Source organism: Mauremys reevesii, linkage group 7 (assembly GCF_016161935.1).
Source record: "Mauremys reevesii isolate NIE-2019 linkage group 7, ASM1616193v1, whole genome shotgun sequence".
Classification (NCBI taxonomy): Eukaryota; Metazoa; Chordata; order Testudines; family Geoemydidae; genus Mauremys; species Mauremys reevesii.
Window position 1 is genome coordinate 39,685,859 of NC_052629.1, and position 21,926 is coordinate 39,707,784.

General features: G+C 45.4%; 2 protein-coding genes across 7 annotated transcripts in view; one reads left to right on the plus strand and one right to left on the minus strand.

Moving 5' to 3' along the window:
• SPOCK2 (SPARC (osteonectin), cwcv and kazal like domains proteoglycan 2) overlaps positions 1-2,925 on the plus strand; it is a 50,872-nt gene extending 47,947 nt beyond the window's left edge. For both annotated transcript variants that reach the window (XM_039547502.1, XM_039547503.1), the window contains one exon: positions 1-2,925. In XM_039547502.1, the coding sequence (XP_039403436.1) occupies positions 1-137 (137 nt within the window). In that variant the 3' untranslated portion in view covers positions 138-2,925.
• TYSND1 (trypsin like peroxisomal matrix peptidase 1) overlaps positions 1,718-21,926 on the minus strand; it is a 27,138-nt gene continuing 6,929 nt past the window's right edge. For 2 of the 5 annotated variants that reach the window (XM_039547495.1, XM_039547491.1), the window contains one exon: positions 20,541-21,888. In XM_039547495.1, the coding sequence (XP_039403429.1) occupies positions 21,671-21,888 (218 nt within the window). In that variant the 3' untranslated portion in view covers positions 20,541-21,670. Of the gene's footprint in view, positions 1,870-16,002; positions 16,023-20,540; positions 21,889-21,926 lie in introns of those variants that run through there. The other 3 variants (XM_039547492.1, XM_039547493.1, XM_039547494.1) reach the window with 3 other exon arrangements.

Consider the following 21,926-nt stretch of genomic DNA (forward strand, 5'->3'; position numbering starts at 1 on the left):
ATGACATAGTTGGGTTCTCGGGGGATTTTGGGAGTGGCGTTGGATGGGAGGATGAGGAAGAGAAAGAGACTGAGGAAGCTGGAGAAGAGGCTGAAGAAGAGGAGGGAGAGGCAGACGACGGAGGCTACATATGGTAGAAGCGGAGAAGAGCACAGTTTGGTCGGGATGCTGGCAGCAAGGCGTGACAGCAGGCAAACTCGAAGGAGATGAGCAGCTTAATGAGATGATCAGGAAACACAGTTGAATGTAACTTACTATAGCAGAAAAAGTGTGTGTGCGCATGTATGTGTGTGGATGCTTGGGGTGCTATTTACAATGCCCCAGGGACACCCTGCGTTCTCCCAATACAGCTGAAAGCACCACTGTAGCAAAGCAAAAGTAAAAAGCAGTCTGCAGTGTTGGTTCAGCTGGGGTTTTTTGTTCCACTTTTAGGTCTGTACTGATAAATATTTGAGCCCATGGGCACACACCCCCTAGTGTGCACATGCTCACACATACCCATACCCATATTCACAGCCATGTTAACCAGAGTAAAAAAACCCACCAGTAATTAATACCTTGTTATAAAAATCTGGCTGCTGAGCTAGCTCACCACTGACTTTAGCAGTTGCACACTGCAAATACCTTGGAAAATCACAGGAGCATTTCCCAGTCCGCACTGTAGCACAGGCACTGCCATGGTTTGAATGACAGGCTGTTCTAGTGTGCAGTCCTTCACTCGCCTAAAGTTTAGGTGAAGAATTGTACTGCCACAGTCCAAATGCAGGACTGTACCCAGTGTGGGTGAGACGGAATTGTCCTTGGGCCTGTTTGAGATTCCTGATTCTTGGGGAAAATTAACCTGTAAGGATATTGCATCTTGCTGTTGAAGCAGTGCTCTAGTGGTAGGTCAATGACTGTTAGGCACCTGTGACTTGCTCAGCTACCTTAAAACCAAAAGGGGTATTGAAGCTTTTTGCCAAACAGATTGGTCATGAATTAATTCTGCATCTTCTAGTGGCACCGAAAAGGGGATCAGACACTTAGACTTGCAGACCATTTAAATCATGGAGCAAAGTTTTGATCAATGATTTTAATAACCTTATTGACCTTGCATGATGGAAAAAACAAACTGCATTGACAGGCTCATTACAATAAGAGCCCAAGAAAACCTGTTCTGTACCCACTTCCTTCCCATCCATCCCCTGATGTCCAGTGCCAGCTTCTGGCAGTCAGAGGTTTAGGGATACTCCGAGCTTGGGGGGGTGTCCCTGACCATCTTGGCTAAGAGCAATTGATGGTCTTGGAGAAAGCGTACCTTGCAGCTGGTACAGGCGGGACAAACCATGACCTAACAGGATCAGATAAGCACATGCTGTCCTTTGAAAACCCGAAAGCTTGGCTGGAACCTGACTCAGATTGGTAGTGCCCAAAAGCTGTTGCTAAATGATACCCATTAATGGGGCCAGGTGAAATATATTGGTGGTGTCAGGTCCATTTATTAGGGATTGGCGGGGGAGGGGAAGAGGAGGGTTCAATGACAATGGGTGATCACATAGACTGCAGCTTTGTCTTGTCCAAAGTATTGATTAGAATTTTGTGTGTGTGTAAGCGAGATGTGTTGTGGGCTTCAGAAAACTCCTTCCAGTGTTCTACACTTTGCAAAGCTGGGAGCTGCTCAGACCAGTAAAACTAGCTATAAGGCTGCCCATTCAGCTTCTTGAAACCATGGTGTAATTCCAGCCACAATTTCCATGATCAGTACTAGAAAGCCTCCATGTTGCAGAAGATGAGATGAAGGACTAGTGGCAACATCACTCCAGTTCGCATCTTTCCCTGTTCGTGGGAGTATTCGGCCACCTTCACCCTGCCAGAAAAGGGAAACAAAGTCTGAAAGGTCAGTTTCTTTGTAAGATGTAGAACACTTTCCTTCCGCTCCAGGAGACAATGCACTTATTGAATGTGAACAATGCACGTACCAGTGTTTTTTGTCATTGCTCTCTCTGGAAAGCAACTAGTTTCTTTCTATTCAGTTTGTGTGCCCATTACGGGGTTGGGCTGAGGTATTTTTGGTCACTTTTGAATATTCTGTTAGTCACTGGACAATTGAGAAGCTCTGATGAGCTGGAAAAGCCAATGTTTTAGGTTTTAATACAGAAGAACCAGTTCCCTAAGGACATGTATTTAAAGGCAGGAAGAGTAGGTTAATGGGGCATAGGAAGCAACTTGGTGAGGAGTATGGGGACACAGTGCAACTGAAGATGAAGACAGACCTGAAAATGATATTCCTTCAGTGAAAGAAAAGCCATCTCCCCATTTGCAGACCAGCCACCCACCCCCTATTTTCAGTGCAGCCTCCATGATCGCAAACTGGGTGTCTGCTCTTGCCTTAAGAAGGTTGGTTGGCTTTTTTTGATGGAGATACTTACAGTGAGCGTGCACGCACACACACATGAAAATAAAAAATAAAAAAAATAAAAATAAGGGGCGTAATCCTATTCCCATGACATCATTGTAAATTTTGCCAGGGACTTAACTGGAAGCTGGATTGGACCCAAGATATGTTAATTTCAGTTTGATGGACTGGCCCCCAGCAATCAGACGCTGATATTGTATGTGTGGCCCTGTGAGCATATGGGTGTGTGCCTTGAAAGCCTGTGCATGTAAACATGCCCCAGTGCAGCGAGAGAGAGTGTGTGGATGTGGGTGTGTGGTAAAACAGCGGCAGCCAGCTTGGCTTACGTTGGGTATTCCAGATCTTATGTGACATTAAGTCTAAAAGGCTGAACCAGAAGCTCAATTTGCTACTGCATATTCTTAAATTTTTTTTTTTTAAATCTAAAATCCCAGTAAACCCAAGTAACATGCTTGCAATGATCCCATATTAGAGAACACTGTTATGTAGCCAGCTGTGATAATAAATGCACCTTGCTGTGTGGAACGCTTTACATTCCTTTCCGCCCAATCTCTCTCTAATAAATACACACAGACAGCTTATCCCCCTTTATTCAGCTATTTCTCCTGATCTTCTGAGGAAAGAATAATTGACCATGACCGACGAGGGGACACTGTAGTTGAATGTGCCACTCCCAAAGGGGATGACCTTCTCAGTCAATGCGCTACTTGAAATGTTCTGTTTTTCTGAGTTTGTGTTTTGTATTGGATTTTTTTCCCCATCAGCATCACCTCACAAGCCATAACACACACTTGACCTTTCATTCCGAAAAGCTCACTTTTACATCCCACCTGTTGTCATTGCCTTTTGGGGCTGTTCCAGTCTCTTTTGTTTGCTTCATGCCTACTTGTCTCTGGTACTGGATTTGCTTCCAGTTGTGCATGTTTAATAACCTGTAAATATGTTTTTGAATCAAAGAAGCAATTTTCTAATCCTGATGCGCTCTAGCCATGTAGAGCCCCTCCTTCCCCTGAGATGGTGGGGCTTGCCTCTGAGTTTTGGACTAGTTATTGAGGCACTGGCGTCCTTTAGTCTCAACCAGGCTCAAGGCTGCAGTGGTTGTGCTAGGATTCAGTTCAGCAGTGAAAAGCTCCACTGGAGGTGTTTGCCTCCGCTAACGAGGCCTATATTGCTGCAGAGGTCAGCGCCTCCAAAATATAAACAAAGGAACAAACACACAAATCATTTGTAGCCCTTTGCTTTCCAGAGCTCTACCTCCCTGCTAATGTGTACACAAGGTATTAACAACAGGAATACCCTCCCTGCTGTAATTTTTTCTGGTTGTAAATACAACCACCTGTGTGTTGGCATTCTTGCTTAATTGACACCACCACCATTCCCATAGGAATCAGCTGCGCTATCATTTAGCAAGCAGCTTGACCATCACGCCTGCCCACATAGTAAGCAGTTGTGCTAGCACAATGTGTCATTGGCAGGAGGGGAGTTAGGAGAGGAAATGTCTAGCTACACTTGTTAATGTTTTTTTTTTCCTTAAGACTGAACTAAGCCATTACAATATCCATGACTGGCCTTCTGACCCTGTGGCTAGTGCTCTTCACTGCTGTGAGGAAGACCTAGCTTCCATGCCTGGTCCTGGTTCTCAGCCCCAGAGATGGCAGGAGCTAGGAGGGCACTGGAAGAACCAGGCTCAGACTCTGAGCAGAAGAGGAAGGGCCTTGCATTGCACAGCAGCACACACTCTCCCCCCGGAAAAGTAGAAATGGGATAGCTGGACATGGAAAGGAGTCTTAGCCTTCTGGTCAAGGTGAATAGAATGAGAGGTGGGATCTGGGACGATGCAAAGTGGGCACATGGAATCCTAAGGTAGAGGGCACTGGCTCAGCTGTAGGCTTTTCAAGTGTGGCTGATCATTCTCTGTGTTTTCACATTCAAGCTTCCTGTGGATCTTTCCCATACACTTCTCTTTTACTATGGAACTGCCCTGTCTCTACAAAATGTAGCGCCATGGCTTTAAACCTTTTATCCATCTCTTTCGCTCTTCTCCTCCAAACTGGCGTTTAGCTCACTGGCGATCGAGAGCTATGTATATTAAAACCACTAATAGATAAGTATTTTGAAGGTGTTCAAAACATGTTCATTTTGTTTTTTAATTATATGCTTAATGAAAGAAACTGACTAACAAAGTTCAGAGAGGAGCAACAGCGTGTAGCCTGAAATATATTAAAATGTCTTATGTGCAATAACTTTGAACTTAGAGTTAAGAATCGTGTTCAAGTGCTTGGATTTCAGTTTGTATATTTAAGTGCTGAAATTGTATCTCTCAGTAATTTTAGATGTTAATCCAAACCAAGTGTTCGAATGTATGTGTGCATTTGATGGGCACTAGCGCTCCAAGCATTTCAATTCTTAGGGCCCCCTTTCCCCAGCTGTTACACTCCTGTCCTGCGTCACAATGCCGCCAGGGAAAGCTGTTTCACATTGTCTGTCTCTGCCTAGTACTTAACCTAAGGAAACAAGTACACACACCAAGAAATTAAATACGTTATTTTTAAAAAAATAAATAAAAATTTATAAACACTCTCTTCCCCCCCCTCCCCTGTGCTGTCATCTCTGTTTTAAAAGACTCAGGCTGGAGCGTGAATTCGAAATGGCAGCTGACATGCAGCAGGGGCGACTCAAGTTATCCATCTGCTCTAGAGGTAGCGTGCTGAGCTCCAGGGGAGGGGAGGGAAGGGAAGTGTCTTAAGTTGCGCCTGTTGCCAGACGGCTCTTGCAAGAGTTGGGACAATGCCTCTCAGCCAGAAAGGTGTTGGCCAGAGTGCAAAGTCCTGAAAGCAGATGCTACAAAATTAGGGCCAATCCTGTAGAGCTGCAAAAAAGAAGGGGAAGGACCGTTCAGGTTAAAAAATGGCTACATTAGGGCTCTTTCTCATCAGCATCTTACCCCAATTTGGAGTCACCTTACCAGTTGTTAGCCAAGGCTGGTGGAGATGAGTGGTATTGCAGGCAGGCTTCAACATTCAAAGCGTTGGCCCAGGGCTGCTCAAGATATAGACAGACTGCATGCTTGTTGCTAATTGTGAGCATCCCAGGTAGAGAGCTACTGTAGCAAAGCTTTTAAGACATTTCAGAGTTACGGGGAAGAGATGACAGAACTCTTCACTGATCTGGACTGCACTCCAGAATGTGACAGCAGGTTATTCCACTATGGGGAATTCCACCTTCCTCTGAAGCATGGGGTACTGGCCATCGTCAAAAATTGGACATGTGGCTAGATGGACTACTGCTCTGATCTGGTAGAGCAATTCTCCTGTGCCCAAGTAATGCAAATGCCTCCCATTTTGAGCAATCAGGCTTCACTCCATGTTGAGTATGGGGCATATTCCTGTAAATGTCTTTAAATAAGTGAGTACCTCTTCTTTCCCCTATCTGCAACCATGTGTAGTAAAGGTGTTGCTGGTTCTGAGTGGAAGAGCTTGTTCATCCTCTCCCAGCCTTGCTCCCCGTAAGTGTCGGAAAGGCAAGTCAGGGCTTTTTTACACAGACACATTGAAGCTTATTTGGGGAAATTCCCTTTAAAGTGCAGCTAAACAAATGCACCTGGCTTAGCAAGATGCAACCCTACCTATGGCAGCAGTCATCAGCCAGCATGAAATAAAGACAACAAATCCCACCTCTCCACCCTTCCTATTTTTTCAGAAATCTCACACTCAGAAAGCATTGCGGCACTCACCTAAGAGGAACAATTCTTCTTTCTCAGGCTATTCCAATGCCAAAAGGATCTCTAGCTACCAAAATATACTGTGGTTTTGCACCCATAGGGCAAACTCTCCTAAAAAGTACAGTATAATTAGCTACACTAATACAGTGTGGTGTTGTACTGCCAGCACCTGCATGATGCCACATGAGACCAGCCAGGCTTCTGGTAATCGGTGCATGATGTGCTAGTGAGAGTGCGGCCATGTCCTGCCAGCTTGCAGCTGCATACAGACTAGTAAATATGCTCCCTAGAAAATAGAAAACCAGCAGCAAGATAGGAAAGTCAGCTAGTAACAGCTTCTCTGTCCCTGGAGCACTGACAGCCTGTCAGATTCTACTGTGTCTATCCAGCTGACATGAAGCCAAGTCCTCTGGTGCTGCTAGACAGCCTCGTGCCAAACCAGCCAAGAGAAAGCCAGAGAAGCTAGACATAGCTCTTCTCAGTAACAGCTGAGATTCAGGTCCTATTGCCCAGTCCCCGTTACTGACTTAGCAGCTGATTTACTGGAACTTTTCTGGCTAGTTTCCTACAGCTACTGAAAACACAACACAAAAAAAAAAATCCAATATTGTCAGCTGGGCTGGCAGTCCCCGGCACTGAGGCATTTGTCTTGAGCAGATGGGTGGTGATTTGGGATCAGACGTGTGCATTTTCCATCAGAGCTGTTGCCACTGGGTAGTAACATTAAAATTCACTGATTTAGGGCCTGCTCCCATGCCCATTTAAATCAATGGCACAAGTCCCATTGACCTATATGGTGGAGGATTGGATACTTCATGCATTAGCGTTTTAGCACTGGAGACCCAGGAGAAAAGCCTACGTTTGGGCACCAGTTGAAAAATCCAGTTTTGATTTGCATCCCACTCTTCATTTCTACCCTTCATAAAATCACAAGACAAGATCCAAGCAGGAATAGCAGAAGCAGGGCATTGCAGGTCATGCCAGAAATGCATTGCCACAGATGGGGGAAAAGGCTCAAAACAAGAACAAGGGGGAGGGGGCCAATCAGTGAAATTGAAACGGCTGAAAATTCAAAACTTATAAAAGGAAATTTTTTTCCACCTGCATGTAATTAGACTGTGACATTGAGACTAAGCATTTAGCAAAAGTCAAACAAGGAAGTGGATGTGTACATGGATAACAAGAACGTCCAGTTAGACTCATGCTAACAAAAGAGTTTTGGAAGCAATATAAAAACCTCATGCTTCAGGGCCGAAGACAATATTAGATGTTAGGATGAGACTCTCCTGTCCACATCTGCCTATTGTGGGGTTTCTTACTCTGCCCTCTGCAACATCTGGTACTAGCTGCCATTAGAAACAGGATACTGGCCTATGTGGACCTTAGGTCTGAGCCAGTCTAGCAATTCCTATGCAGTATGAGCTTGCACAACACCTACCTGAGCTGATGCTATCAGCCTTTGATTTCATGAGGGATTTTGCTGTAGGATGGTTAGATGCTTGTCACAGGAGGCCATTCAAATACAAATAAAATTATAGCCGAGCAGAAAACGAACTCAAAATTAAAACAGTGCCCTGACAAGCACAGGCTATTGCCAGTCTCTCTCTGCTCTGAATCTAATTCCATCTCCTGCTGCACGAGGCTATGACATCTGCAATACGACTCATGAAAATAAGAAAGAGAAACACAAAGTAAAGTTGGCAGCACAGCGAATCCCATCAAGTACATAAATCAGGGAAGGTGCAAGGAGGAGGGATACAGGATTTTATAGTAACGAGGGAACGTCTGTGTCAGATCCTTGGGGTGAGAGGAGCAGGAAACTGGCTCTGACAGGCTGGAACGGCAGAAGACAGCTCTGTGGAAATGCAGCGCAAACTTAACACTGTGCATAGACCCATAGAGCATGCTACTGTTCATTTTTCTGAGTGGCACGGCCTGAGTTCATGCAGTCACTGCAGATTGCGCAGAGTGGTAGGTTCAGCTCTTGTTTCCCTGGCAACTCATTCTTATTTCAATGCAGTGGTCAAATACTAAGCCGAGCTTCCCATTCCTGAAGTGAACTAATCAGTCCTTCTAGCTCTGCCCTTAGGCAGCAGCAACAGTAATTGATGCTCTCTATACTTTGCTTACATGGGTAGCTCTCACTTATTAGTCTGAGTTGGACCTTTATATATTCAAATGCTGGATATTTACTCTCATGCTCCCAACCTCACAAAACAGTATAAAGAATGTCAGATTCACACTACTAAACTCATAACCAAGTTACTGGGTGATCATGGCCTAGTCACCTAACCTTATGCCATCTCCAGGGCTCAATCAGTTCAAAAAGGGGGATAATACTGTTTGAGGAAGTGTCATGTAAAATGCTGGAAATGAAAAGTGGTGCAGACATGCTAACTACTATAAACTTGCATTATTATTACTACCCATTTATTTAAAGGGGCACTGTGGAGAGATTATATGGTTTAATCTTCAAACTTTGAAGTGGCTTAAGCAAACCCCTGCAAAGGCACTCACTGCAGACTACGAGTGGCTACATGGGGACCTTGTAAGGAATAGCCATTTCCGAATAACTATTCTGGATTATGTCCCGATATAGACAAGCCCTACGACTTCTAACTTTTAGAAACAAAAATGCTCATCTGATTTTAAGAGAAGACTCTCCAATGGACTGGTGGCTCATGGCTAAGTGAAAGCCAAACTTAGGCCTTGAACATCTTGACTGTTTCTTTAAAAAGAGAAAATAAGATTCCCAAATGTGATGCCAAGATACACTGTGCTGCTATGCAGGGACTGTGATATAAGGATAAACCTCTTTATTCCCAAACTCCTAGCAGAGAACAGCACAAGCTCCCCTCTTCCAACCTCTCCCTAGAAACCACTGCTTTTGTAAGCCTTTCCAGTGCGCCTACTAGTTGTTCCTTCACCTGCACCACTATTTTGTGTAGCACAAACATCCAATTTAGACTAGGGCCATTTTCAGGAGTGCTCAGTGCCTGTAGTTCCAGCTGAGCTCCATGGATGCTGGGACTTAGGTATTGCAACCCTGAGCAGTGAAAATGTTTGGAACAGGGGGACTGGACCCAGGGTCTCCCACCTCCCCAGAGGGCCGCTGGGTATAGAGTCATTCTCACAGTCTCTCTCTCTCTCTCTCTGGCCCAATGACTATTTAAATATTTCACCACAGTGGAAGAGTCACTGAGCCAGAGACAAAGGGAGAATGACTGTAGTCCAGTAGTTAGAGCACCCATGCAGGAGACCCTGCCTCCAGTCCCCTTGCTCCAATCACACTCTCACTATTGACTCACAGTGGAGCAGCTTCATCAGTGGAGAACCTCACATCAAAATAGCCCATTTGCTCAGCTATTCGAGCACTCTTCTGAGAGGTGGGAATTTAACCTGGGTCTCCCACATCCCAGATGAGTATGACTCTTAGTGTAATGGTTAGATCAAAGTGCTGAATACCAGCACCTCCTCAGGTTGGAGCTTGAATGGGACTGATCTGGTAGGTGGCCTCTGAGTACTCGTACCACATCAGACGCTGCATGCACATGGCAGAATGTCTATCTTCTTCCAACTTGTGAATTGTTCTGCGGCTTATGCAGGAGAGAAGCATCAAGCAGCAGGCAGCAATGTGCATGCCCAGGGCCGGAACATAGGTACCAGGGAACTTTTACCTGAAAATTTAAGTGCCAACTGAGTTTAAATACCTACAAGGTTCAGCAGGAGTTTTGCAGATTGCAGGAGCCAAAACTCAGAGTGAGGTGCCTAAGTATGGGGGTTTAGACACCTACGTACCTTTAATGGCTCTGGGCCTAGAGTAAATAAGCACAGGAACCTTGTTCATCCAGGAATTTGTGATGCACTGTGTGCTCTTATGCTGCTCTCTGAACAGAAACATGGGAGCATCTCTATGGGTGGAGATGGTTGGTGCGTGGCCTCATTGCCTCTCTGCTCTCCAGTCTACCCAAAATGACAGCTAAAATCAGCTGCTTCTCTTTGCCTCCTTCACTAATGTCCTCTCCTCTTCAGACTCATATTTACTGCCTTGATTCTCCACTACCTCACCCCATATGCAGTCCCACCCTTCACCAGAGTGGGAACGCTACCAGGCTGACTGTATATTTTATGCCCACTTTGCACAGGTGAAAACAATCACACACAATGCAAGGCAATGGAGAGAAAGGCTTTATTGCATCAGGTTTAAAGCTCCTACCTGCCTTCTTATCAGTCCTTGTCTTCACCTGCTCATACACCCTATGCCCTCCTCTCCTGGGTGCTTCCTTCCACTCCAGCATTATGCCTTTACTTCCACAGTTCCTCTGAGCCACAGCTCCAACTTCTCATACTTCCAGTAGCTCCTTAAAACCCATTTGGCTCATGGTCAATTAGGATTGTAACTGCTCCATTTTATGTGTTTGTTCACATCTGCCCCCACAATTGTATTTCAGAACAAGGACCACAGCTACCTGTGTGTCTGTAAAGAGCCATTTCCAACTAGAACACTCTGAGTAATAAATAACCAGTTTTGTGTGCACCAAAGTGTGTTTATGGGAGTATGTATATGATACAAGTGTGTGTTTGTGCACTTCCGTATGCACTAATGTGACCAAAAGTGAACAAGCAAATCTATGTTTGTGCAGACTTATGTTTATATAAGTGGCACATGCTTATTAATAAATTCAGTGGCTCTGATACTTAATCTGTTCCTGAAGTTATTCTAGTCCTCCTCCTGGCTTCACTAATGACTGTAGGGGAAATCACTTGTGATGCAATAAAGAACAGATTCTGGTTTCAGGTGGGGAATAAACAGCAGGAGCAGATGGATTCAAGAAACAAAGAGCCCATTTTCATGCAAATATTCTTAGCAATTAAAAACTAAGGAAAGAGACGAAAAGAGAATGATGTCATTGTCTCCAAAGAAAACGGTGTTCAAAGTTCTGCATGAAGTGCCGATGGTTCTTTGCCAGGAGAGAAGCTATTCATCATTTTTGGAGAACAAGGACATGCAAAATAATGAATTAACAGAGGAAATGCTACCTGGCAGCAGGGATAGCTTCTTCTGTAATTACGGCAATTTCCCAAACCTGTGTTGTGTTGAATTAGAAATAGTTAACTAAGTGTTTCTCCCTCAGCAGAGTTCATGGCAGGTCTGCCACAGTGCAACTTCCTTTGGTCCTGACAGAGTCAGCCCCTACGGAGAGGAACTAATGAACTGTTTGCATCTCTTTTGTTGCCGAAAATGCAAGGAGGAAGCTAATGTGGGTTTGTAAAAAATTGCCTTTTCTCTCTCTCAGTAGTATACCAGCTCACTTGAGGGCACAACTGGAGCAGCAGAGGGCATCTGACCAGGCTCAAGACCAATCCCACACCCTTTTTATCTACAAGGAAGCACTATGGTAGACAGAGCACAGGAGACCTGAGTTCTGGCCCTGCCCTGGCCTTGCTGTGAGAACTCGGGCAAGCCCCCTCATCCCTTTATATGCGAGTCTGTTAGAACAGGGCTTTACACAACACTGGCATCTACAGCTGAAAAGCCTTTTATGAAGGGCTGGGAAGGGCTACTATTAACATAGGGGCACGTGAGAGAGCAGAAGAATCTTGCATAAGCAAAGCACTATTGGCCTGACTTGGAGAGGGGATGGCTTTGGCATACACAGTATATGGCACTATTAGTGTCATTTAGTTACAACTATGATATACACAGCTTCAAATAGATCTGAAAACATTGCAGAGAAGGACATATGGGAGTATCCATGAGCCTGTTCTCTGTGCTACAAAAAAATTACCCGGCTGTCAGGAGAGCAGCTCTGGTGTGTCAGTTACAGCACCTACAAGTCTGGGCTGAAAGTACATCAAATTCCACACCCATGAATTAGATCCCTATTTGAAAGATGTCTCTTTGGAGGGATGGCTATATCTAGCCCCACCCTCCAAACTAGAGACTACCAGGGCAAGAATGGGTGTAGTTGCCTGCTCAGAGCTAGCCTCTCACGCTGCACAAGAGTAGGGAGGTGTCTGGACCCAGGAGGCTGGCAGAGCAAAATTATAATGTCTCAAGGGGAAGGGTATGTGATACTATAGTACCTTGATCAGAGCACAGCCAGGAGAGCATACAAGGACCAGAAAAAGGCAACACTACTGTTTAACTCATCTCTCTCACTTATTGGAGTGGCTTTAGTTACAATTCTGTTACCAGTGCAGCATCCAGCCACCTGCACGCTGGCAAAGCCATCACGCAGCTTCTCCTGTAGGCTGACAGCTGTTGATCCTTTCTTGTAGCCCTTGCCCTCGCTGCTCTGAAGGACCGCACCGAGACTGATCCAATAGAGGAACTCCTGCACTAAGCTCCTTGGGAAAAATAGGGCTACTACAGTTGAGGGCAGCTGCACCTTTGTTCCCCTCAATGGGCCAGCAAGAGCACCACTCAGGCTTCCACCTTCACAGCCACTCCCTTCTCACCGGGGTATTTCCAGGCTGTGCAGTTCCCTGCCTTCACTATGTTATTCCCAGCAGAGACAGGCTGCCCAAGCACACCTGCTTGCTTTCTCTTCAGAGACGATGAACAGGTACAGTTACAAGATACCACGCGGCACTTTCCATGCAAGCCTACTATATTTTTAAAGTAAAAGCACTACAGAGAAAAAACACTAAAGACAATAGGAGAACCTACATGCATGCTAATAAGCTTGAGAGTTCACCCCAAACCCTACCTGGATTCTGGCAGAAACACTCCCTCAAATCATCACCCAAGGGGATTCCTTGTACACCTCTACCCCGATATAAATGCGGTCCGATATAACGCAAATTCGGATATAGTGCAGTAAAGCAGTGCTCCGGGGGACGGGGCTGCTTTACCACGTTCTATCTGAATTAGTGTTACCGCAAGCGGTTCCTCTGTGCCCGCCCATTACTTGCTGCAGTGCCCCCCGGGGCCTCCCTGGCCCAGCTCACCCCCACGCCGCCTCCTCCCACGCAGCTCTGCTTCTCCTCCCTCCCAGGCTTGCTGAGCCAATCAGCTGTTTGGCACAGCAAGCCTGGAAGGGGGGAGGGAGAGAAGTGGAGCGGCGGTGACGCACTCAGGGGAGGAGGTGGAGGCAGAGCAGAGGTGAGCTGGGGCAGGGAGTGGTTCCTCTCCCTACACCGATATAATGTGGTCTCACCTATAAACAGTGAGATTTTTTGGCTCCCGAGGACTGCGTTATATCAGGGTACAGGTGTAGTTACAAGTTCATCACAGCTTCAGCTCAGAACAAGCAACCAGTCTTACGGGGCTTCAATAGGCCCAGTCCTGCCAACCCTTCCCAAAGGATTGGAGCCCGCTGTGGCCCACTGATCCTGTCTGTTTGCTGGAGCAGGAAGAAGGCCCTCAGGCAGTTTAAAAAAAATCCTTTCTTTGTCTGATGGTCCCTGGGAAATCCAGTATGAACTAGTCTATGGGACAGGTTTCAGAGTGGTGGCCACGTTAGTCTGTATCAGCAAAATTAATTAAGAGACCATGTGGCACCTTAGAGACTAACAAATTTATTTAGGCATAAGCTTTCATAGGCTAAAACCCACTTCATCAGATTCATGGAGTGAAAAATACCATAAGAAGAATATATATATATATTATAGTCTATGTGAGCCTCTCCAAGGGGTGGCTTCAAAGGGCTGGTAACCGAGAAAGTACAGTAGCATTCCCCTCCTTCTGGAGAAGACATACAATTCCACAACAACATATACACAAGTTCATGCTGAATACAATGGCCCTCCAAAAGGTATTAAACCTAATTCAACAGGGTATAACTTTCATTAAGTTCATCCAGGATTCTGCAGGAACTTGTCGGTCTCCCTGTCTCTGTACCCACGTAAGTCCTGTGCTCCCAGCCAGGACTTGATGATCAGATGCTTGGCCACCAACTTGCCAATTCACTTTCAAGAGGCAGTGCTCAGACCCTGTCATTCAAAACTCTGCATACGGACAGTGTGATGTGTGACATGTGTATGCATCTGAGAGGAGAGGTGGTGTGCGCATTTCATCCTGCACCAAACCTCAGCCTAGCAAGGGGGTGGGTTTTTTTGGCACCTACTGAAGGTTAGAGTAGTCCAAGGGCTGTCATTCACCAGTGATTCTAGGGCCTGGTCTACACTGGGGGTGGGGTGGGTGTCGATGTAAGATACGCAACTTCAGCTATGGGAATAGCATCGCTGAAGTCGATGCATCTTATTTTGACTCCCCCCCCCCCCATCCTCACAGCGTGGGATCGACGGCCACGGCTCCCCCATCGACTCCGCTTCCGCCACTCGCCCTGGTGGAGTTCCGGTGTCGACGGGAGTGCGTTTGATCTATCGGAGATCGATTTATTGATCTCCGATAGATCGATCACTATCCGGCAGGTAGTCTGGACGTACCCTAACTCTGCACCTGCCAGGGAGATTCCTTACACCACAGCTGCTTTGCAACCACTTGGTGCCAGCCAAGCTGCAGTAAAATTGATGCAATCCAGTCATGTCATCCCTGCAGGTGGGTAATGTGCTGCCCTCTAGTGACTAATGTCAGGACTGCTCCTTAGCATATAGACCTTATTCCTCTTAGTAACACTTGTGTAAATCACATGTAGGTGCTGTGCAGGCAGAGACTGGTGCAAAGCTAACATGGGAGAAGGTCAGGGCTGTCCCATCTGCCCTACAGAGGATAAGCCTTCACCATAGTTCAGCTAAACAAAAAGTTCTCCTGCACCTGGTGCAGATACACGTTTATGGACTCTATAGCCACTGCCACACACGTAGCATCCCACTGGCAATCAAAGATTGTACAAAGGGGGCAGACACAGGTGAATGCTGGGAGAGGTGTTTTCCAGAGCTCTCGGTCAGGGCTGCTTTTGCCCAGCCATTTAGGTACCATCTTCGGCTCCAGCCAGCAAGTGACTGAGAATGCTAGGGACACAGCTTGTGCGTTAGAGCCAGAAGAAACAGCATGAACAGAGCTATGTGAACCAGAAAGCTTGAAACACTACAGTGCCCCAACCCAGCTGTTCCTCCCTGCACCTCAGTGTGTGGATCTGACAGCAGCATGGGATGGTTATTTTCACTTGGGGGCAGGAAGGAGAAAAAGTGCTGTCTATGATGACTCAATGAGACTAACCTAAGGTAAATAGGCAAGGCTAGCAAAAAACAACAGGGGTGAGAGGCTGGGAGAGGGTGTGTGTACCTGTGTGTATGTGATGGTATGGGCCTGGGGCCCCTTTGAGGGCCTCCTCTCTCCTCTCCTCTCTCCTGTTAAAAGAGAAGAGCAATTTTAATTTGAATCCTTTAGTCTCTCTGGGCTGATCTGAATTCATCGATGGCAAGCCAAGGTGACACTGGGGTTGGCTGCTGAAAAAACCTGCTGAAATCACTAAGCTAAAAGAGCTAAGCTGAGAGCTGAGACACTGAGTAGGGGCCTGAAGATCGATCAGCAGCACAGCAGGCGGGCAGTCTGCTGCCTGTTGCTGGCGCAGCCCGGGAACAGTGACAGTGTGGGTGGGTTTCGGGGGACGGCTGATGCGGTTCACAGGTTGGCTGGAGGCTGGTGTGGTGGAGGCAGTGTGCTGAAAGCTGCAGCAGACAGAACTCCGGGAGCAGTCGGCCCTGGCCCATGTGTGGTAACGCCGCCTGTGCCCCCCCCCCCCCCCCCCCACCCAGGGGGGGGGGTCTCTGCATATACTTTTTTTGACTGGGGGGGGGCTGACCAGAGAGACAGAGACTCTTGGGTTGTTGGACTTAGGGTCTTAAGTCCAATCACCCCAAAGGGGGAAAGGACAGTGCCAAATGTACTTGGAAGTGATAGGATATGTGGACCTCTTTTCAGCCTGGAGAGGGAGTGTTGTTGGAAGTGAATAGCAGGGGATCTGGAATGATTCACAAAATCCAGAGCTCCTGTACCTGCATAAAGATGGACACTGGAAAGTACAAATTCAAAAGGTATGAGAAAAAAAAAAAGAGGTCAAGTCTACAGGAACAGGACAGTGATAGTGTTAGTTTCTAGGATTAAAAGAGACAGTAACAAATCATGCTGAAAGGGATACACCTCCACTTATTGAAAGGAAACCTAGTTTAAAAAAAATAATTTGGGCTTCTATTTAGATTTCCCTTCTCTGAATTAAAGGCAGCAAATGGTATTGGTGACTATATATGCATACCCATAAGCATGCAAAAACCAATTACCTTTCCTTCTTAGGGAAGGGAGAGATGGGGCTAGAGAAGTCTTCCTTTTTAAAGAGAGTATCTCTTGTAGAGAGGAACACAAGCAACAAACTACAAGACCTTAAAACTGCATTGTGATTGGAAACAACTCAGTGCCTAACTATAAATTTTAGGAATTGTGCAGTACTAAGGAAAAGCTTTGCACTATTGAAATAAGCAAGAGAAGCTGTATTTAGTTTAAGATTTTGGGTAGCAGAGGGAACCAGGGTGAAGAACAGAAGGTTTAAAGATTGCTTGGTAAATATAAGAAAGTGATTAGAAAGGAATTTTATTTTACAGCTTCTGAGGGGGGAAAAAAAAACACTTTACAAATTTTTTTGGATTTCAAGGATATGAGTCTTCCACTGTCTAGTTCTGTTTTTCTCAGTAATAGCCAAGGCCCAACATTCTCCCTCCCTCTCCCCCACCCCCTAAAAACCACACACACTCAAATAGCCTCCCGGAGCCCCCTCCCTCCCCACCAATTCTTCCGCCTGAAGGGGACTGGGCAGAACTCCTCTGGAACCCAGAAGTGCCGGAGTTGATCAATCCAAAACCAAGCATCTGCCATTCCAGGCCTCTGCTCCCATAGGCTCAAGGAATACAAATTAAATCCAGTACAGAGAAGCAATAGGAACCCAGTCCCCACTCGCTTGAGGCATGCAGTGGCCCACAATTAACACTAATGACTAGATACTAAAATCAAGGTAATAGTACATTCAAATGTAAGGCTTTTGATACTGTCTCACATGTCCTTCTCATAAACAAACTAGGGAAATACAACCTAGATAGAGCTACTATAAGGTGGGTGCATAAAAGGTTGAAAGTAATCATCAGTGGTTCACAGTCAAGCTGAAAGGGCATATTGAGTGGGGTTCCGCAGGGATCAGTTCTAGGTCCAGCTCTATTCAATATCTTCATCAATGATTTAGATAATGGCATAGAGAGCACACTTATAAAGTTTGTGGACGATACCAAACTGTGAGGGGAGGATAGGATTAAAATTCAAAATGATCAGGACAAACTGGAGAAATGGTCTGAAGAACAGATGATGAAATTCAAGAAGGACAAATGCAAAATAATCCACTTAAGAAGGAACAATCAATCAGTTGCAAATATACAAAATGGGAAATGACTGCCTAGGAAGGAGTACTGCAGAAAGATCTGGGGGTCATAGTGGAGCACAAGCTAAATGTGTGAACAGTAACACTGTTGCGCAAAAAAAAAAGCGCAAACATTCTGGGATGTATTATCAGGAGTGCTGTAAGCAAGACACAAGAAGTAATTCTGCCACTCTACTTTGCGCTGATTAGGCCTCAGCTGGAGTATTGCCTCCAATTCTGGGCACCACATTTCAGGAAAGAGGTGGACAAATGGGAGAAAGTCCAGAGGACAGCAACAAAAAGGATTAAAGGTCTAGAAAACCCATGAGGGAATACTGAAAAAATTGGGTTTGTTTAGTCTGGAGAAGAGAAAACGGAGGGAGGACATAAGTTTTCAAAGTAAATAAAAGGGTTGTTACAAGGGAGGGACAAAAATTGTTCTCTAAACCTGAGGATAGCACAAGAAGCAGTGGGCTTAAATTGCAGCAGGGGCAGTTTATGCTGGACATTAGGAAAAACTTCCTAGCTGTCGGGATAGTTAAGCACTGGAATAAATTAGCCAGGGAGGTTGCGGAATCTCCATCATTGGAGATTTTTAAGAGCAGGTTAGACAAACATGTGTCAGGGATTGTCTTAATCCTGCCTTGGATGTAGGGGACTGAACTAGAAGACCTCTTGATGTCCTTTCCAGTCCTATGATTCTATTAACTACCTGATTTGTCCAAGCAATTAAGTCAGGCATACGGGTTACAGAAACCGTATGATAACTGTCCCAGGCAAGAACCACTTTACAACCAGAGATTGCTGAACGAATGCAAGTTAATGCTCTTTAAATCAAAAGAACATTGCAAGTAATGTCCAAATTTTATTTTGCGGAATGCAAAGCTCTCTCCAGCATTGTGGTTGGAGAGCATCTACCCTTCTCTGCTTGTGAGAGATTTAAAGGACTGCCTAGGGCTAGGCCATCCATGCTGCCCTGGAACATTCCCTTTTCCTCCAGGAACATTTGTTGTTTAAACAAACTCATTCCTCTTCTGCATGACAGAGGAAGAATGAGCTCAAGTCAGAGATATTTATTGCTCAAGTGACAAAAACTAGATCATTTATGAACTGCCAAAAAAAAAAAAAGCAGCTGTACACTAAGGTCTTCATTTCTTAAGCGCTATGAAGCCCCAACTGGATATTTCTCAAGGTGACTCCAGGAGGCTGAGAGATAAATGGGCTGCACACAAACTTGCCATAGGACCTAGCCACAAAAGCAGCCAATTTACTCCAGCTGCATCACAGCAATAGATTCGGTATTGCTTTTACACCCACTTGTCTACATCCCCACAAGCAGATAATTCAGATTGGAGTGGAGTGGAGTGTCAGCAATGAGTGATATCACAGGAAGCTGTGCCTTTTCTTTCAGGCAGATGATCTACCGTACACAATCTGGGAGAGGAGAGGAAGGATCCTACAACAAGAATATACAGCTTCCTGCTGCCTCATTACTTCCTTAGGCCAACCTGTGCTACCAAAGTTAGAGTTGCATAGACATAATCAACTGCAAAGCGCGCACCACGGTGTAGTACGTGAAGTCAGTAGGAACAGCTGGCATGACCCAGCTTTATTTCATAAGTTAACAAGCAGCTGTCTGCAAACAACAACCTGCTACCTGCCTAGTGGGAGGGAAAGGGGAGAGAAATCAGATGAGGTCAGAGATACTATCCAATGACAGCAACAACCCTCAACTGGAAAAGGTTTTGCCGCAATCATAAGCCAAATAACTGAACTCTGCTAATATACTTCAGACACAGCAATGACAAGAGACAATGGTTCTGCAGTGCAGACTTTCCAGTCTTTATATCAGACACTTCAACGTATTCCCTCCCTCCCATGAGTGTGCACACTGCTTTAATTAGAAGCATAAACCCTGGATCCAAACAGTCAAACTTTGTAACCAGATCCAAATTAAGAACATCAGGCCCATTTCCAGTCTCAAAGTCTTCAATAGTTTTATTCCAGTGCCTTTGAATAGAGCAGGGGTAGTCAACCTATGGCACGGGTGCCAAAGGTGCCACGCAAGCTTTTTTTCAGTGGCAGTCACACTGCCTGGGTCCTGGTCACCAGTCCAGGAGGCTCTGCATTTTAATTTAATTTTAAATGAAGCTTCAACATTTTGAAACCTTATTTACTTTACATACAACAATAGTTTAGTTATATATTATAGACTTACAGAAAGAGACCTTCTAAAAAGGTTAAAATGTATTACGGGCACACGAAACCTTAAATTAGTGAATAAATGAAGACTCGGCACACCACTCCTGAAAGGTTGCCAACCCCTGGAATAGAGGGTTGGTCATAAGAGCACACTTTGCTGCTTCACTTCATCAGGCCAGCCGGAGGCTCTCTCCTCTAAGTCATCATATTTGATTAATTTGCTCAGTTTCTAATAGATCACTAGTGGCCAAGTTCACATTCTTTTGTATTTAATCAGGAAATAGGGTCCTGCTGTCATGCACAAATCAGACAGTTGTATCAGTGCAACCCCAAGCAGGATTTCTAATGCGAGTAGGGGCACCCTTCCCCAACAAACAAAAGATATATGAATAGTACTGGCATCAGGATAAACTGCTAAATCTTGTCCCCACTGCAGGTGCTGGAGTATGAGTGGCACCCAGTGGACATAGGAGGCATTTAATCGCTGGGTAAGATTATTTAGCTCTTCTTAGAAATAAAAGCTTGGATAGCAGAAATGAGCCTCCGAACTGGAGTTTAGCACTACAAGTTTCCAAATGTGTTTGGAGACATGTTTAGTTCAGGCTTTTTTGTGTATTACATAATAGGGCAAACTTGATCAAATATCATGAAGTCCCTCCCTATTAGTAAAGCTGTGTTCTATAATATGCACTCTCCTTCTGCATGCTTCCACAGGGAAGAATCAGTGCTGTATCTGGAGGAGTCTTTTGCCAGTAGCTGGCCCAACCAGATTCAAAGCCCCAGATGCAGAAACTCCCAAAGTTTGTAGCTTTGGTCCACCTTGGGGTACAACAACAATACTTGTAATGTCAGTTTCAGTAATAGGAAGTAATGGCATGAACACTTCCAGAGACTGAAAATTCTTGTCCAAACATAATCTTTACCAACAGTTTATTTTAAGTAGCAAAAGAGAAAAGGAAGATGGTAAAAATGTGTAAGGTAAATGCATTCACATTTAGACCTGATGTTTGCCTTTTCTTCAGGGCAATAGTCTTTTGATTTCCCTTCCAGTACTCCATAGTCTGCAGTTAAAACCATACTTGAATAGACAAGAGAAAACATCTCTACCCCCCAAATAACTCACTGCCAAAACACTGAAGGAGCTGAACAATAAGAGATGGTGTAGGATTAGCTAATCCGTAGGACACCTATGGGCCTCTAATACACCCAGGGGCTCTGAACTACAAATTCTCTCACCAACAGCTATGCTTTCATCTCCTATCCTGAAGGAGACATTAAAGATGGAAGAGTCTCATCAGATGATCCTCTGCCACTGTAGGATTATTCCCATCTGTGTTAGTGCTACACCCAGATAGGACTTTAGACGTCTCACACAATACAATCCCACAGCTTCTATTTTGTTATGTGGGTGTGGGTGTGGGGGGGGAAACAAAAAACAAACAAAAAAAAACCAACCCTTGACTCCTGGTTATGTTCCTTGCACCATCAGCATCCTGAGCGATTCACTTCCCTCCTGCTGACACTAAGTACTTCCAGAAAGTCACACCACCCTTTCACTAAGATGTATGGCCAGGCAATCACTATTCTTGCCTCCTCAGTACCTCCAAATAATGAAGAATAGCTAGTCAGTGTCTGCAGCTGAAGGGAATTGCACTCCTGGGGACAGCACTTCCAGGAATGATAGAGAGGAACATGCCATCATCCAGGGATCTCACCTAATGCAGAGTCTGCAGCCTGGTCAGGGACCCATGGAATCATTACAGTTCATTTCTATAGTTCTACTCTGATTGGCTCTGCCCAGTACAACAGCTGCTCATCATCTTTTGCTTTCACTCAGTTCAGCCAGAACCAATGTTAACATCATTGATTTCAGGACAGCTGGTCAGCCCCAGACACACCACACCTTCAGGTAGACCGTGGACAATTTATGGCAAATTCAACATAGCTACAGATTATACAACATTGAATTGTGTGAAGTCCCCTTCCCCCTAAAACATCCTGCTCACAGGAGAGCTCTACCTTTCTTCTCTGAGATGGCCAGCCTCATAGCTTGCTGTGTGGTACCTCTGTGGTCTTTCTTTGGAGCCGCCACACAAGTCTGCTTCTGTCATTGGCCCTGTTCAGCTCCTGGAAACCATGCAGGTCTCCAGTACGGCTGTACTCCAAGACTGCTGGCTGTAGAACTGTGATGGGAACACTGTAGTTCAGGTGAGGGTATGTAGCCCCAATGCTGTTGTCCTTTGTGTTGCTAGCAACAATCCCTGTATGTGGGGAAGAATAAAAAGGAGAGAGTTTGTGA